The sequence below is a fragment of the Malania oleifera genome, chromosome 10 (genome assembly GCF_029873635.1).
Source record: "Malania oleifera isolate guangnan ecotype guangnan chromosome 10, ASM2987363v1, whole genome shotgun sequence".
NCBI classification, from domain to species: Eukaryota; Viridiplantae; Streptophyta; class Magnoliopsida; order Santalales; family Ximeniaceae; genus Malania; species Malania oleifera.
Window position 1 is genome coordinate 40,541,838 of NC_080426.1, and position 15,669 is coordinate 40,557,506.

Below are 15,669 nucleotides of genomic sequence, written 5' to 3' on the forward strand. Positions count from 1 at the left end.
TGTATTATTGAACCCTCGCAAAGGGTATCTTGCGGTCACCAACAATGCATATTGATCTGGATAAATATGTAAAGATTTATATATCTTCATATATAATTTATTTAATTTGCACCCATGGCCAATTCGAATTGATTGAATTAGTGGACTACTATAACAAACACCATCTGCTCTAGTTATGATGTCCCCCCTATATACAACAATACCATGACCGGAGCACTGTTTGAGCTTCCTACCATTTAGATCGGCGATTGGGAAATAAAAAAGACTTACACAAAACAAAATTGTATGTATAGGTGATATGTGTTGCTTATAGTAATCAAGAATTAATTTCACGAAGTTTAATCATGTTATAACTATATTATGATCATTAAACTATCTTATAGCTTTATTTAGATAAATAAAAACCATATGCAAATTTTTCTTCTATTCCCGAAACTTTTCCTAAATAAATTGATAATTTATTAATTATTAATTAATTTAATTAGTTTGATAACTTAATCCATTTATCAATTTAAAATGAGTTTCACTTTAGTTGAATTTGAGTTCAAGCTTGCGCTTGAACTTGACTCGTTCATTAAAGCGAAATAAGTTTTAGTTGATTTGAGTTTAAGTTATATATATGAAACAAACCGAGCTCAAATAGAAAACGTTATGCTCAAGTCAAACTTGAACTCATTTTTTAATAAACAAACCAAGCTTACTAGCCATAGCTTCACTTATTTGTAGCCCTAGTTTTGATTCGTTTGTTTGTTCTTTATATTCGTTTTTGTACGCTAAATAAACATATTATGAAAATTATTTATTCATATTGTTGGTTTTTTAGTTATTTATTGAAAAAAATAAAAATTAAATTTATAGTTTCAGATGTTTAAACAACCTACTGTTAAGATACTTTAATATCCACGATTTGAAACATAATTTTAATTAAAATTGAATGAAAATATCACATAAATCTAAAATGTAGTTAAAATAAAGCATTCATAAATTTTTTTAAAAAAAAAAACTCAAAATGATAAAAGTCATCTAAAAGTATATTTATTTTTCTCAATTATCATGTCATAATTACGTAAAACAAACTAAATAATATTTATTTTTATCATAATATTTTCAAGTTGTGTTATATTATAATTTTATTATTGTAGTCATATGATTTTGATTATTGTTTGATTCATAGCCAAAACCCAACATTTATTCAATCAAGTTTATTTATTTATTTATTTTAGTTTTAAAAATATTAACTAAGCATGTCATTGGTTCTCAATTCATACTTTTTCATTTTAATTTTTAATTTTCATAATTTTTTAATGATACCAAAAATAATTTTTATCATAATAAGCACTAAGCTTCTTTTATATTTTTTTATCAAGCCTCTCAATTAGCTAGAAAAGATAATAATAATTATTCCCAATTTTCTTAATTTATTTTATCCATAAAGCATACCACAAGCCTAAAAGTTTTGTTAGTTTAATACTTTTGAAATGATTTAATTTTGATGATTATATTATTCAAATTTCATCAAAATCTTTGTCTATATATGTCATACAAGTTGAAGCTAAAATTTTAATAATTTTATCTGCATAATAATTTTATGTTATTATTATATGGTAATATTATTATTTTTATTTTTCTTGATTTATATTATGTTATAAGGGAGCATAAAAATCCAATGAGATTCATGTATAAGGCATGAGAAACAACATGCAATTCATTCTACAAACTTAATAAACAACATGCATTTCATTGAAGCTAACTAATTATTTATATAAGGCATGTATAATACATGTATAAACAACATGCATTTCATTCTACAAACTTAATAAACAACATACATTTCATTGAGAAACAATGGGATTCATGTATAAGGCATGAAAAATAACATGCATTTCATTCTACAAACTTAATAAACAACATGCATTTCATTGAAGTTAACTAATTATTTGTTAGCTAAATAACACAAATAATTTTTGTCAGAGGGCAATCAAGATTTTGTTTTCTTTTCTCAATACATTTTTCCAATTTAGTTATCCTTTTAAAATTCAGGCATAGGCAACAAACTTTGCCTAGCGTGGATTTATTTGAAGCCACTGCATGGAATTCTTTTATATATATACAAGCCACATATCACAATCATATAAACAATATGCATTCAGAATTTTAATTTTTACTATATCAAACAAACATGCTAAATAACATAGAAATGCAAAAACAATTATATAATTCAAATAAAAAAATTTCATGCATGTTTTTGTTTGGAAAGTATCATAAAAAATATAATTCAAATACAAAAAAAACCCTAACCTTAAAGAAAGGCGTTTCTGAACGAAGCCTTCTGAACAACACACTAAACTCACTTCTGATTATCAAACCAACTCTTCAATCAAATAAATTAATTTAAAATCTATGAGCAAAGTAAATTCAGAATGTGTCTTACCCTGCGTCTCCTCGAGTTTATATATGCACGCCATCAACGATTAGGCAGCCTCACCTAGCAACAGTCACCTGTGCAACACGTCCGGCCCCTGTCTCCTTCAATGGTAACCTATTGCTCTGCTCCTCCAACATCTCTCTGCAAAGGATGCACACTCCCCTCCGTTCGCAAAGACAAAGGAAGGAGGAAGGGCTGTGTAATGGTTGAAGCAAATCTCGCTGGTTCATCCACCGAGATTTGCCACGCGTCGAATGCCGGCTGGATGGACATTAAATATTCGAAGCAAATCTCACTGGATGAACCAGTGAGATTTGTCATGCGTCGAAGGCTGACTGGTTGGACATTAAGTATCCGAAGCAAATCTCGCTGGATGAACCAACGATATTTACCACGCGTCCAGGTTAGCATGCTTTATTACCAAAAAATCTCGCTACTTGGAGTAATGAAATTTGTCACGCGTCCACATGAGCATCGTCTCTTAAAAGGAAATATTGCAACTCCTACGTCAGAGTCATTCTGGGTATTATTTAATATATTTTTAAAAAAAAGTTAATAGGGAAAAAATAAATTAAATACGTCATCCCACATCTTAAAATAATATTAATAAATTTCTTTTCCTCCGGTATTTTTTGAAAGCACTTTTTAAGCTTGGGGAGAAGCTAGGCCATAACCAGCACGGCTCTAAATTGATCACCTTTGTTATAAAATCACTTCTGCCGAACGATCACTCGACAAGATTTATCCGTCTCCGATTTCAAACTTCGACTAGGAGTTGGGCGTGCACTGCTGGTGTGCCTCTTGAAGCTGGTCGGGAGGAAGAGAGAGATGCAGAGCTTCAAGGCAACCTCCTTCATCAGGCGGTGTGTTCAGAGTTGTCGCCTGCCTCCACCCGGAAGCTTCTGTTCTTTCCCCAGCAACTCTATTGCCGATGATACTGACTCCGAAGTGAGTGTTTGCGCACTGTACCCATTTCGTTTCCTATTTACTGAGCATGAGTTACTGAGTTCTCTGTTCGTCTCTCTCAAACAGGTTCTTGTTGAAGGCAATGCTAGTTCCCGAACCGCGATTCTCAACAGGCCGTCTGTTCTCAATGCCATCAACACTTCAATGGTGTTTTTCTTTCTGCCCCTTTCTTTATATTTGTTGCTTGAATCGAACTGGTCTTTTACAAAAGCCCCATGCACTTTGATTTGGTTCCATCAATTGTTTTGGTTTGTGTTCTTTGGGTACTTGGGTTAACATCCACCGCAAATAACTGCCTATTTGTCTGTCTTTATTCTCCAATTTGCTATTGAAAATTCCTTATATTGCTTTCATTTCTGTTCTTCTTGTATTTGATTGATGACTGTCGGTGGCTATTTTAGTTAGTTATTTATTTAATTATCTACTGCGTGTTCAGGGGGCTAGGTTGCAAAAATTGTATAAATCTTGGGAAGAAAATCCAGACATTGGTTTTATCACATTGAAGGTAATACTTTTGTTCTCTTTCTACTGTTGATTTCATTCATGTTTTTAGGTAATTGTTAAATTGTGTCTTTATCTTATTGCGATTATTTATGTTAAATAACTTATACAGCATCTTGAATTTTTTTTAAGGGCACTGGAAGGGCATTTTGTGCCGGTGGAGATATTGTTGCACTTTATCGATTTTTAAAGAGAGGTATGTGACAGACTTAGCAAAAAAAGAAAAAAAAAAGGATACATACACCTTTTCTATTTGGACCGAGTTAACAAAATTTCTTACTACATCCGATAGTTTACTGGAGAATTGCTTTATGAGATGACTGAGCTTTTTTTTTATGCTTTTAGTCGTAAAATGAGGAAGGGAAAGGTTTGAAAAATGATTTAAAAAATGAAAAATTAGGCAAAGCAGCACTAGTGAAAATAGAATAGAAGTGATGGATTTTTTATTTTTCTTTTTCCTTTTCTTTTATTTATAAAAAAGCTCATAGAAATGAAGGATGTGAAAATTGTTGACCAAAATGTTGGAATTTTTATCTCAAATTTTATATTTCACTGGTTTCTGTTTAGAGTTTTTTTTTTAATGGGGAATTTGGGTCGTCTTGTTGGAAATTAGGATGTATGATTCATTTTCTGATATGTAGTTATCAATTACTAGGACTTTGCTTGATGGCTTTAAAAATAGGCATAAAGTTTTTATGGTAATTTGATCTTGAGCTGAAGTTTATAAGAGTTTGATTGGCAGACTTTCTGTGGTTATAATTTGGATGTGCTGTTGTTAGTGTTCTTTCTCTCTTTTTATTTATATATTTATTATTTTATTATTACTTTTTCTTTTTTCCCCGCCGCGGGGGGGGGGATGGGTGATTCATGTTAAGTGTACTCTCTGTTAGTACACAATCTGTGCAATTTTTCCAAACAATGTAAAATTTTGACCTACCAATTTGTTAGAGGTTATTTATGTATCATTAGAATGTATTTGATTTGTATTATGAATAGACGAGAGACCTATCTTCAATTTAGGTCATTCATTTAATCAAAATCTCAATGTGGTATTGAAGCGTGATCCAACCTAAACCCTATTATACTCAATCATCGCTGGAAAACACCTTCCTACCACTGCCCTTCTTAGATCCACCTCCACCCTTCATTATTTTACAAAACCAACCATATAGCAAAAAGCAGAACCCTCTAAAGCCTACCTCCCCAAAATCCCATCTGCTGACAAGTGTCCTATGTGCCTCCATGCACCGGCCAATTGTTGGCCGTGCCGGCCCCACGTGCCTACATGTGAGAGAGTTTCCGGTCACCTTTTTCTTTTTCTTTTTCTTTTTCCTCTGTCATGTTTCAATTCCTTCTCTAGACCATATTATCAAGCTATTGGGCATGTCTTTTGCTCAAAGATCCAACATTTTTTGACCATGCACATATGGTAATCTGTTAGTTGTTGTTCGTAAAGGCTTCTTTGTGAGTTTCTTGGAGTAGTGGGATTGTTCATAAGTTCAGTTGTGTTGCTGTGGCATTCCTATATTAGGTGGTAAGTCATTCACCTCGTCCGTTGTTGTGTTAGTGCTTCACATAGTTCGCAATTTTCTCAATTAATTTTGATTGTTCTTCTTGTTTGACATTGGTGTGGTTGCAAGTTTGTGAGTGTTGGATGGAGTCTATGAATCCCAAAAACATGTTTCCTTCACCACCGTCACATATAACAACTCAAAAGTTGGACGGAAAGAATTATGTGCAATGGTCTAAAGCTGTTCTGATTTATTTAGTAAGATTAGGAAAATATGACCACTTGCTCGAATTTGATCCTTCTGATGAGAAGAGAAAAGAAGTTTGGATTCAAGAAGCTGCCTTGATTGTTCCCTTTTGTGGATTTGATGGAGCCACAAATTGCATGGATGTGCATGCATCTAGATACGTGCAAGGAGATTGGGAATATGCCAAGCTTCTATACTCACGTATGTATGATTTATCTCAGGAGTACTTTCAGCTACAATAAGGAGATAGGAGCATTGTAGATTATTTTGGAAAGATGAAACGTATTCATGAGGAGCTTAATGTCGGACAACCTATAACTGCCGACATTTGTGAGATGCAGAAGTATAGGGAGTAGGTGACGGTTCTTTGGGTTCTAACAGGCTTGAGGCCCAAGTTTGAGGCAGTCTAGTCCCAAACACTCAGCAGTGCAATTCTAGCAAACTTGAGGCCTGACTTTGAGGTAGTCTGGTCCCAGATACTTAGTAGTGCAAAGTTGCCATCATTTGCTGATGTTTGCTCTTGTGTCCTTCGTGCTTCCTTTAGCGCACAAGGTGATTTTAGTTCTTTACTGAATAATCGCAAAAGTTATTGAGGTAGTTTGAGTAATTGTGGTGGTAGATTTGGATGAGGTAGAGGCACTCCTCTCAAGTGCACTCATTGTGGGGCCGTGGGCGAGGTAATCATACTATTGAGTTGTGTTGGGATCTCCAGGGTAGACCTTCTTGTGTTGCCAATGCAGCCACCGCCAACTTCCCACCTTGGCACACCTTTAGGGGCAGCCAATGTAGCCACCATTGACTCCACACCTTTGGGGCTGAGTTGGGGGCAACGTATTGTATCCATGTTGGAGGAAGAGTATTCTAAGTTCCAGCAGTATCAAGTGTCACAACAAGCTTCTCTTCCCATTGCATCTCTTGTCCAAACAAGTAATCCCATAATATGCCTGCTATCTAGTACTTCTCGTCCTTGTCCTTGGGTTCTGCTGTCGCTAATCATGTCACAGGTATACTTATTTTTTTCTTTACTCTTCAGTATCCTGCAAATTTACCTTGTGTTACTCTTGCTGATGGATCCACCACTATAGTCAATGGAATTGGGACTGTAAGTCCCATTTCTTCTATTTCTCTTCCTTTGGTTTTATATATTACCAAGTTTCCTTTCAATCTTATGTTTGTTAGCAAGATTACTAAATCCGTTGTTCAGCATCATTCTTCCTCGATTATGTGGTTATTGAGGATTTGAAGACGAGGAAGATGATTGGTGGAGGGCATGAAGCTGGTGGACTTTATCACTTTGAGCCACACTATCTCCTTCTACCGCCTGCATTGTTGCTGCCATACCTCCCCAAAGTCATGGTCATCTTGGTCATCCTTCACTAGAAAAGTTGAAACGTTTTATTCCTGATTTGAGTTCTGTGTCTAATCTTGATTGTGAGTCTTGTTAGTTGGGAAAATACCATTGTGTTTCTTTTGCTTCCCGAGTCAATAAACAGGTTGCAAGCCCTTTCATATTAGTCCATTATGATGTCTGGGGTTCTAGTAGAGTTGTGTCCAAGTTGGATTTTTGGTACTTTGTAGCCTTTGTGGATGATTATTCAAGAATGACTTGGCTATATTTAATAAAAGATCGTTATGAGTTATTTCATATATTTTGTGCCTTTTGTTCTGAAATAAAGACTCAATTTGCTTTGCTAGTTTGAATGCTTCGAAATGATAATGCGAAAGAGTATTTCAATTTACAATTCATTACTTATATGACTCAGTTTGGTATTATCCATCAATCATCTTGTGCCCATACTTCTCAACAAAACGGGGTTGTAGAGAGGAAAAATAGACATATCCTTGAAATCACTCGCACCATACTTTATCAAATGCATGCACCTAAAATGTTTTGGAGTGATGCTGTACTTACTGCTTGCTATCTGATCAATAAGATGCTATCCTCTGTTCTTAGTTGTAAAATTCCCTACTCCACTCGCTTTCCTAATTCACCTTTATTCTCTCTCCCTCCTCGTATATTCAGGTGTATGTCCTTTGTTCATCAACTAACTCCTGGGGTGGATAAGTTGGATCCTCGTGCTATAAAATGTGTCTTTTGGGGCTACTTATATACTCAAAAGGGATTTCGTTGTTATAGTCCTGTGTTGCATTGCTTCTTTGTTTCTACATATGTTACCTTATTTGAATCTACACCTTACTACACCCAATCTCTGAGTGCTTCTGAGCTCAATGAGCCTTTTCCTTCCTTTGCCTAATCTTCTAGATTCTAGTTTGCTGCCCTTGCCCAATCAACTATTTGAGTCTCCATGTAGTTCGAGTCCTTCTCATCGTTTCGATCACCCTAATTTGCAGGTGTATTCACGACGGCGGCTCCAAGGAAGAGAGTCTCCTTTAACTTCTACTACCACACCTTTGGCTTCCTCGTCTGATGGTCATATTTCCCATGATGTTGATCCTTCCATTGTTGTTTGGAAAGGTAAATGCACATGTACCCAACATCCCATTTCTAAATATGTTTCTTATGTCTTATTACTGTTTTGTTAATGCTTTATCATCTACTTCCCTTCCTAAATTTGTTTCAGAAGCTTTAGCCCACTCTGGGTGAAGGAATGCTATGGTTCAAGAGATGAATGCTTTACATAACAATGACACTTAGGACTTGGTATCTCTTCCTCTGAAAAGTCTTTGATTGGTTGTTGCTAGGTATACATTGTGAAAGTCAACCTTAATGGTTCTGTGGCTCGTCTTGTTGCTAAGGGGTAGACTCAAGTGTATGGTTTGGATCATTCTGACACTTTCTCTCCGGTTGCCAACTTACATCAGTACGTCTGTTCATCTCCTTGGCTACTACTTGTTACCGACCTTTGCATCAGTTAGATGTGAGGAATGCCTTCTTGCATGGTGATCTTGAGGAGGAGGTCTATATGGAGCAATCACCTGAGTTTGTTGCTCAGGGGGAGTTAGACTTAGTGTGTTGGCTCAAGAAGACACTATAAGGTTTAAAATAGTCTCCCAGAGCATTTTTGGTTATTTCAGTGCTGTAATACTTGAGTTTGGTCTTTGACTGTGTGCAGTGGATCATCCTGTGTTTTATTGTCATACTTTATTAGCTAGGATCCTTCTTGTTGTGTATGTGGATGATCGTTATTATAGGTGACGATGATAAAGGTATTCAAAGTCTAAAACTTCTTCTATAGACTAAGTTTCAAACCAAAGATTTGGGATTGTCGAAATACTTCGTGGGTATAGTATCTAGATCTCATAGAGGAAGTATGTTCTTGATCTGTTGGATGAAACTTGATTGTTGGGATCCAAATTGGTTGGTACACCCATGGATCCGAACAACAAGTTAGTGCCAGATATGGGTGATTTGCTGCCTAGTCTCGGACAATATCGGAGACTTGTTGAAAAGTTGAATTATTTCACAATCACTCAACTGGATATATCTTTTGCAACAAGTGTTGTGAGTCAATTTCTAGATTCTTTGAGGACAGGTCATTGTGATGCAACAATTCGCATCTTGAGATATCTCAAAGGTGCACCTAGGAGAGGTATTTTATATTGTGATCAGGGTCACACTTATATCCATGGATATACAGATGCAGATTGGACTGGATCGCCTTCTAGTCAGAGATTCACCATCAGGTATTGTATCTTGGTTGGTGGTAATTTGGTTTCTTGGAAGAGTAAGAAACAAACTGTGGTGGCCAGGTCAAGTGCCAAACCAAAATATAGAGCTATGACTCACACTACTTGTGAACTTGTCTAGTTGAAGAAGATGTTGGAAGAATTGAGATTTTTTACATTCTCAACCTGTGAAGTTGATGTGTGATAATCAAGATGCTCTTCATATTGCCTCCAACCTTGTCTTTCATGAGCGGGCGAAACACATTGAAGTTGATTGCCATTTTGGTCAGGAGAAAGTTGTGTAGAAACTCATGCTTATGTGAAGTTTGACATGCAACTTGCTGATTTGTTTACCAAAGCTTTAGGGGGTGCTCGTGTTAAATTTATTTGTAACAAGCTAGGAGCATATGATATTTATGCTCTAGCTCGAGGGGGAGTGTTAGAGGTTATTTATGTCTTATTGTATTATTATTATTATTATTAAGTTTGTTAGTATGTTAATTAGTGAGGGTTAGTAAGGGTATTATTGTCATCAAAATCTATTTGATTTGTATTATAAATAGAGGGAGAGACCTATCTTCAAGTTAGGTCATTCAATTAATCAAAATCTCAACACAATTAAACATGGATTTGAATGATTTAAAGTCTGAACTCTGTACCAGTTATTATTTCTCACAAGGAGCATTTTGCCATTTTGGCTCTCTGATGGATGAGAAGAGGAGATTGCGGAGAATGTAATTTGAAGAATTACTGCAGGCAGGATTAATCTGGATTCTAGGGTGCTACGTCATGTAAGTTGAATTCTGATAAGATTATAGAGCCAAAGGGAAAATTTTATAAGACAACTACAAGGCTTGCTAGGTGTGTCCTCTGATACAAAATGATCAGTAGGTAAGATACAGCATGGCTATAGAATAAATGCATTCAATGCTGATTAAGTATGATTCATCATGTGTAAAAAATAACTATGACAGCCCTGCTAAGTGAGGATGAGCTGATTCAAGTCTGTGTTTCTAAAGTGACAAGAAAAGGGGAAAAAGAACTTGGATTTGAGGTGATGAAAAAAAGGATGTTTGTGTATGATTTGACAAAAGGCATTGCCTGCGAAATCTAAGGTGTTCATTGTTGAGAAAATAATAGTTCTGAATCTTCTCATTAGAATTCTGGAAGAATGGGTGTAGGATCTTTATCAATTCTAATAACATAATCTGCACATGCTCTTCCACTTTCCACTTAGGCTGCACTTTTATTTATTCATATTTATACAAGATATTTATTTTTTCATGTTTCAGAAAAGGAAATGCGGAAGTTTTTCATGGAGAAGCAGGGAAAGCGAAGAAGGAAAAAGGAATTGGGACAAAACACACGGTCTGCTCATTTCATTAATTTCAAGCCTCTTAAACCCTATCACATCATGACGAACTATGGAAAAATAATAAATATGAAAATTTTTTTTGACTAGACATTTACAATTAAAATCCTCAAATTTATAATTAATGTAATCTAAAAAAAAAATCCCAAAAGATAAAATAATTAATTATCTAATTACAAAAGCGGCTCAGTTGCACTTCTTGCCCTTGGGATGGTGTCTCCAAATAGGATCAAACATATCTAACCACATTAGGGCTGTGCTCCAATATCAGGAAAATATCTAATTGTTACTTTTCTTTTTTATCATTCAATTTTACAGCATAGTTTGTGTCATTTCAGCTGTCCATGACAGGGTATCTAGGGAAGTTTTATAGTTGGGTATTGAAATGAAGGGAGTATGTAGTGGGTATATAGATGTCATTAAAGATATATACAATGCGAGGATATATATAGCAGCATAACTAGCAGCGGTAGGATCTGGGGAGAATTTCCAATCACAATATGTATATAGCAAAGGTCTATTTTGAGTTCTTACTTTTTTGTTCTAATTATGAACTTACTAAACATGTCCAATATGAGGTTATGGTGCTTATTTTTTGCATATTGATATTCTTTTGATAGATGAAATCAAAGTTGGAGTAAAATTTAAGTTAAAATTATGGGATGAAGCTTTAGAAACTAGAAGTTTAAAGAAAAGTAGAAATATAACAGAACACATCAAATGGAATTTTATTATTTCTAGGAGGAACATTGAAGGAAATGCTAAATTTAATATTGAAGAAAATCTTGGGAATAGTAGATTTCTCACCTTGGATATATTATGCATGAGGGGGAAATTGATGTGATACATAGGGTTAAAAGTTAACACATGTTAGGTTAAATGAAGAAATGCATTTGTCTTGTTGTGTGGTTGTAAAAATATCTCTATTGAAAGAAATTTAAAATTTTAGAGAATGGCTATAAAATCAATTATATATTATTTGGCTTGGGATGTTGGGTAGCACATTTAAAACATTAATGTAGTTGGAATAAGAATGTTGGTTTGATTTTATAACTCTAATGCGACATTTGGTTTGCTTAATGGAATTGAATGGAAATATAATTTAGACCAGACTGGAATAAAAAGAACTTATGCGGTCTACCTCCATCCCTATGTTTGTGTATGTGTGTGTGTGTGTGTGTGTGTGTGTGTGAGAGAGAGAGAGAGAGAGAGAGAGAGAGAGAGAGAGAGAGAGGAATAAAATGAACATACACTGTCCACCTTTCTCCCTGTGTTTGTATGCGTGCGTGCGTGTGTGCTTTTTAGAGAGAGAGGGAGAGCTTGTTTGAAGTCGTTTCAATGGCCAACCATGGCAGCCTCACACAGTGGGGTAGGCGGAGTCTAGGTCACTGTGCAAAGGGGTTTCCCTAGCTCTGCAGAATAGGTAGGGAGTCAGATGAGCAACCCCCACCCCCCAAAAAATAAATAAATAAATAAATAAAAGAAAAGACCAAAATCCTTTTGTTTGCTTGTATAAATTGGGTTGAATCAAGTACGTAATTATTATTTTTCTTCTTTTATTTAACTCAATTGCTTATTTAGTTACTAAATTTTTTCAAAAAGCTCTAAAAATGCCAAAAAAATTTCAAAAAGGAAATTGTTTTCTTAGGGAATTTTAATCTTTTTTCCCTCTTATTTATTTATTTATTCTATTATTATTTTTTAAAATTTCTTTTAAAAATGCATAAAGATTTAAAGAAATTTCAGAAATGATCAAGATATTTTTAGAAAATTCAGGTAGAGAGTTTGTATTATTTATTTATTTTTGTTTTTGCATTTATTTACTTTGTAAAAGAATTCTTAAAAATTCATAAAAAAAGTATAAAATTCCAAAAAAAAAGAATAAACCAATAAAATTTTAAGAGAACCTTCCATGATCTTTTGAGCATAAAAATAGTATTTTTTGGCATTTAATCATTTATGCTGAATATGTCCCATATTATTATGCACATGTTTGACACCTTTGATTATTCTTATTCATTATTATTTAACCATATTGTCTAGTCACCATGATGGGTAGTAGAGAATTTGGTAATAACTGTCCTTGCATTATTTGAGAGTCCGAGTGTTTAAGAAGGACTCTCAAGATCCCTTCAATGTTTTAATAGACATTCTGAGCTATTGATTGTTGCATCAACTTATTTATATTTGTATAAATCATCTAATGAGTCTGACAACAGAGTTCAATAGTAGTGCCATAACATTCACTTGAGATTTCTTAAGCTGAGGTAACTTATGGAAGGTAATCTTGAAATTCTGATGTGTACATCACATGTCATATTTTGGTTAGACTTGGAGGGTAGAATTATTGTTTAATTATTTTATAGGATTTTTGGAGGATGTCTTGTCCCCCTTTCTTTGTACTTTTTTTGTTTCTCTTCTAATATTTCTTCATCATAATCCCCCCCCCCCCCCCCAAAAAAAAAACCCGTCTTTTAATATAATTTTTCTTATCCAAAAAAAAGTGCCACTTGTCAAACAGTAGGTTCCACACTAATACCTTCCCTTCATATGATTATATCTTTACTATTCGTTTAAAATGATAATAATCATATTATGTAGCCTAATCACATATAGGATAAAAAAAATGTTAGTGGTGACTCCATTACCTTTAGTTATATTGTAACTTATTGTTTAATATAGTTGCTATTAACCTTTTATTTTTTTTGTAGGTGTGGTTAGGTTGTTGAATACCATATTAAATGAGTAATAAGCTAAGGCTAGGTCTATGGGGGTAAAAAGAGAGAGAGAAGAGTCTTGATCTGCATAGTTAGAGCTGAGTTCAAGAATATAACTATGTGAGGGGAAGGTATTAGGGCTGACGCATTTGTTCCCTAAATGATACCTTATTATTTTTGGATTGTATTAGGTTAAAGTGTTAAACCAAAGTGTAACATGCAATTACTCATCAAAATTTTAGTATTACTTTCCATATAACTATTGAGTTGCCTCATGACCGTATGTTTTCCGTAAGTGCTATAAGGGTTCTCCCTCCCCAAGAAATCTCAAGAGCATGTCATCACACAACTCTTTACCTTTGTCATCGGTTTAACATACTCTTGATCTTTGTCATGAATCATCTCATGACCATATAGGTTCAATAAGTGCTATTGAGTCTCACCTCAAGAGCATGTTGTCACACCACTCTTGAGCTTTGTCATCAGATTAATTTTACATGATTTATAGAAATAGGAACCAATAATAGTACAACAATTACAAGCTCAGGGTGTCTGCTGAAACTGAAGGATATTATCTCTTTAAGCACTCTGCCCTGAGATAGCACAAAGAGAGTTGCCACCACATCCTCACTACCCCACAAGGGGGTAATGCAATATGAGCAAATAATGATGGATGAGAATAATCAATGGTATCAAACATGTGTGCATAATAATATGGAACATATTGAAGAACATTATTAAATGCCTTATAATGCTATTTTGTGCTAAAAAACCATCAAATATTTTCTCAATTGTTTTTTTAGATTTTCTTGAAAAATTTTGATATTTTGTTCATTTTATAATTTTTTATGAAGTGAAGAAATACCAAAAAGAAAAAAAAAATATAAATAGTAAAAGTCTAATTTTCTCTACTCTTTTTTTTTTTTTTTTCTAGAAGTTTTCTCTATTTTTCAGGAATTTTATGTATTTTTAAAATCTTTTCTACAAGAGCAATTTGAAGTAAATAATAACGAAATACGTACATAAAGGTGAACAAAAAAAGAATTACTTAAGGAAACCAAATCCCTTTTTGAATTTTTTAGTATTTTTAAAAAACCTTTTATTTTTGGAATTTTTCATGAATAACTAAATAGGCAATTAAGTTAACAAAAGAAGAAAAAGAAGGTAATAATAAACTCAACTAAGTTTACAAAAGCAAGCTATTGATGCCAATTTCCGTTTGATTGTGACATGGTGAGGATGAGGATGGAGGGATGAGGAAAAGATAAAAGTAGAATCACCACTTCATCTTTTGGGAAGAAAATGAAGAAAACCATAATAGTCTATGAAAAGAGAGATGTGTTTGGGAGTCTGGTTATGTGTAAGGAAGGTGTTAGGCACTTTATGACATTTGTTCTAGGAATGGATGCCGTCATTGGCTGGGGTTTGTTCTAAAGGAAAGAAAGAATAATTCCTTTGTGTGCCCTAACCAAATACCAATAATGGTGTGATTTTGTGACTGAAGGGATGACCCATAGGGCTTTTATTGTGAAGCCATATGGCTTTTAGAAGGAAAGAAGTTAAAAAAAAAAAAGGGTGGGAAAGAAGCCTCGAGCCTCAAGATCCTAATTTAAAGTTTTGAAATGACAAAAGGGGAAGGTCATTATATGCAAAATAATGGATACGGAAAGAACTCGAATTTGAATGTCAATGTTTGAAAGAGGAAAATTTTTGAAAATATTGGATTTGCATACTGATTTGAACAAGACATGATTCTTGAAAAATGATAGAGCTTTCAAAAACATCTTAGGGCATAGTCATTGAATATTGGAAAAAAAATTTGAGAAAAAAGAAAATAAGAAATCCTAAGCACAAAATCCTAAAAAATACTTCAAGCATGCTTTTTTTTTTTTTTTTTGGTTTCTAAGATGTTTCCTATTTTCTATATTTTCTGCATTTTCTAGGATTTTTTGAGGGTTTTTTTGGCAATTGTTATTATTATTTTATTACAAAAAAACATTAATAAATAAGTAAATAAAATGAAACAAAAAAAAGGCCTAAGTTATTAGCCAACAATAATAGTGGTAAGAAGAAGAAGAAGAAGAAGAAGAAGAAGAAGCCTCAAGTCCCATTAGGTGTGGTCGGCTATATGAATCCTTTGATTTATGCTTTAAAGTATGCTACTCATTCGCCTTAAAATTTGCATTTTGGCAACATTTACTTTTTGGATATATTGTTTCTTAGTTGCTCAACATTTTAATTCATATAGCATGGCTGGTCTTATAGCTGTCCTATAAAACTTTCCTTTTAATTTTAGGGGTTATC

General features: G+C 34.0%; 1 protein-coding gene across 1 annotated transcript in view; it reads left to right on the forward strand.

The window, feature by feature from the left end:
• The first annotated feature begins 3,059 nt into the window (after positions 1-3,059).
• Positions 3,060-15,669, forward strand: part of LOC131165986 (3-hydroxyisobutyryl-CoA hydrolase-like protein 1, mitochondrial) — a 46,744-nt gene continuing 34,134 nt past the window's right edge. Inside the window, exons 1-4 of the mRNA XM_058124189.1 lie at positions 3,060-3,373; positions 3,458-3,538; positions 3,828-3,896; positions 4,025-4,088. Of these exons, the coding sequence (XP_057980172.1) occupies positions 3,254-3,373; positions 3,458-3,538; positions 3,828-3,896; positions 4,025-4,088 (334 nt within the window). The 5' untranslated portion in view covers positions 3,060-3,253. The remainder of the gene's footprint in view (positions 3,374-3,457; positions 3,539-3,827; positions 3,897-4,024; positions 4,089-15,669) is intronic.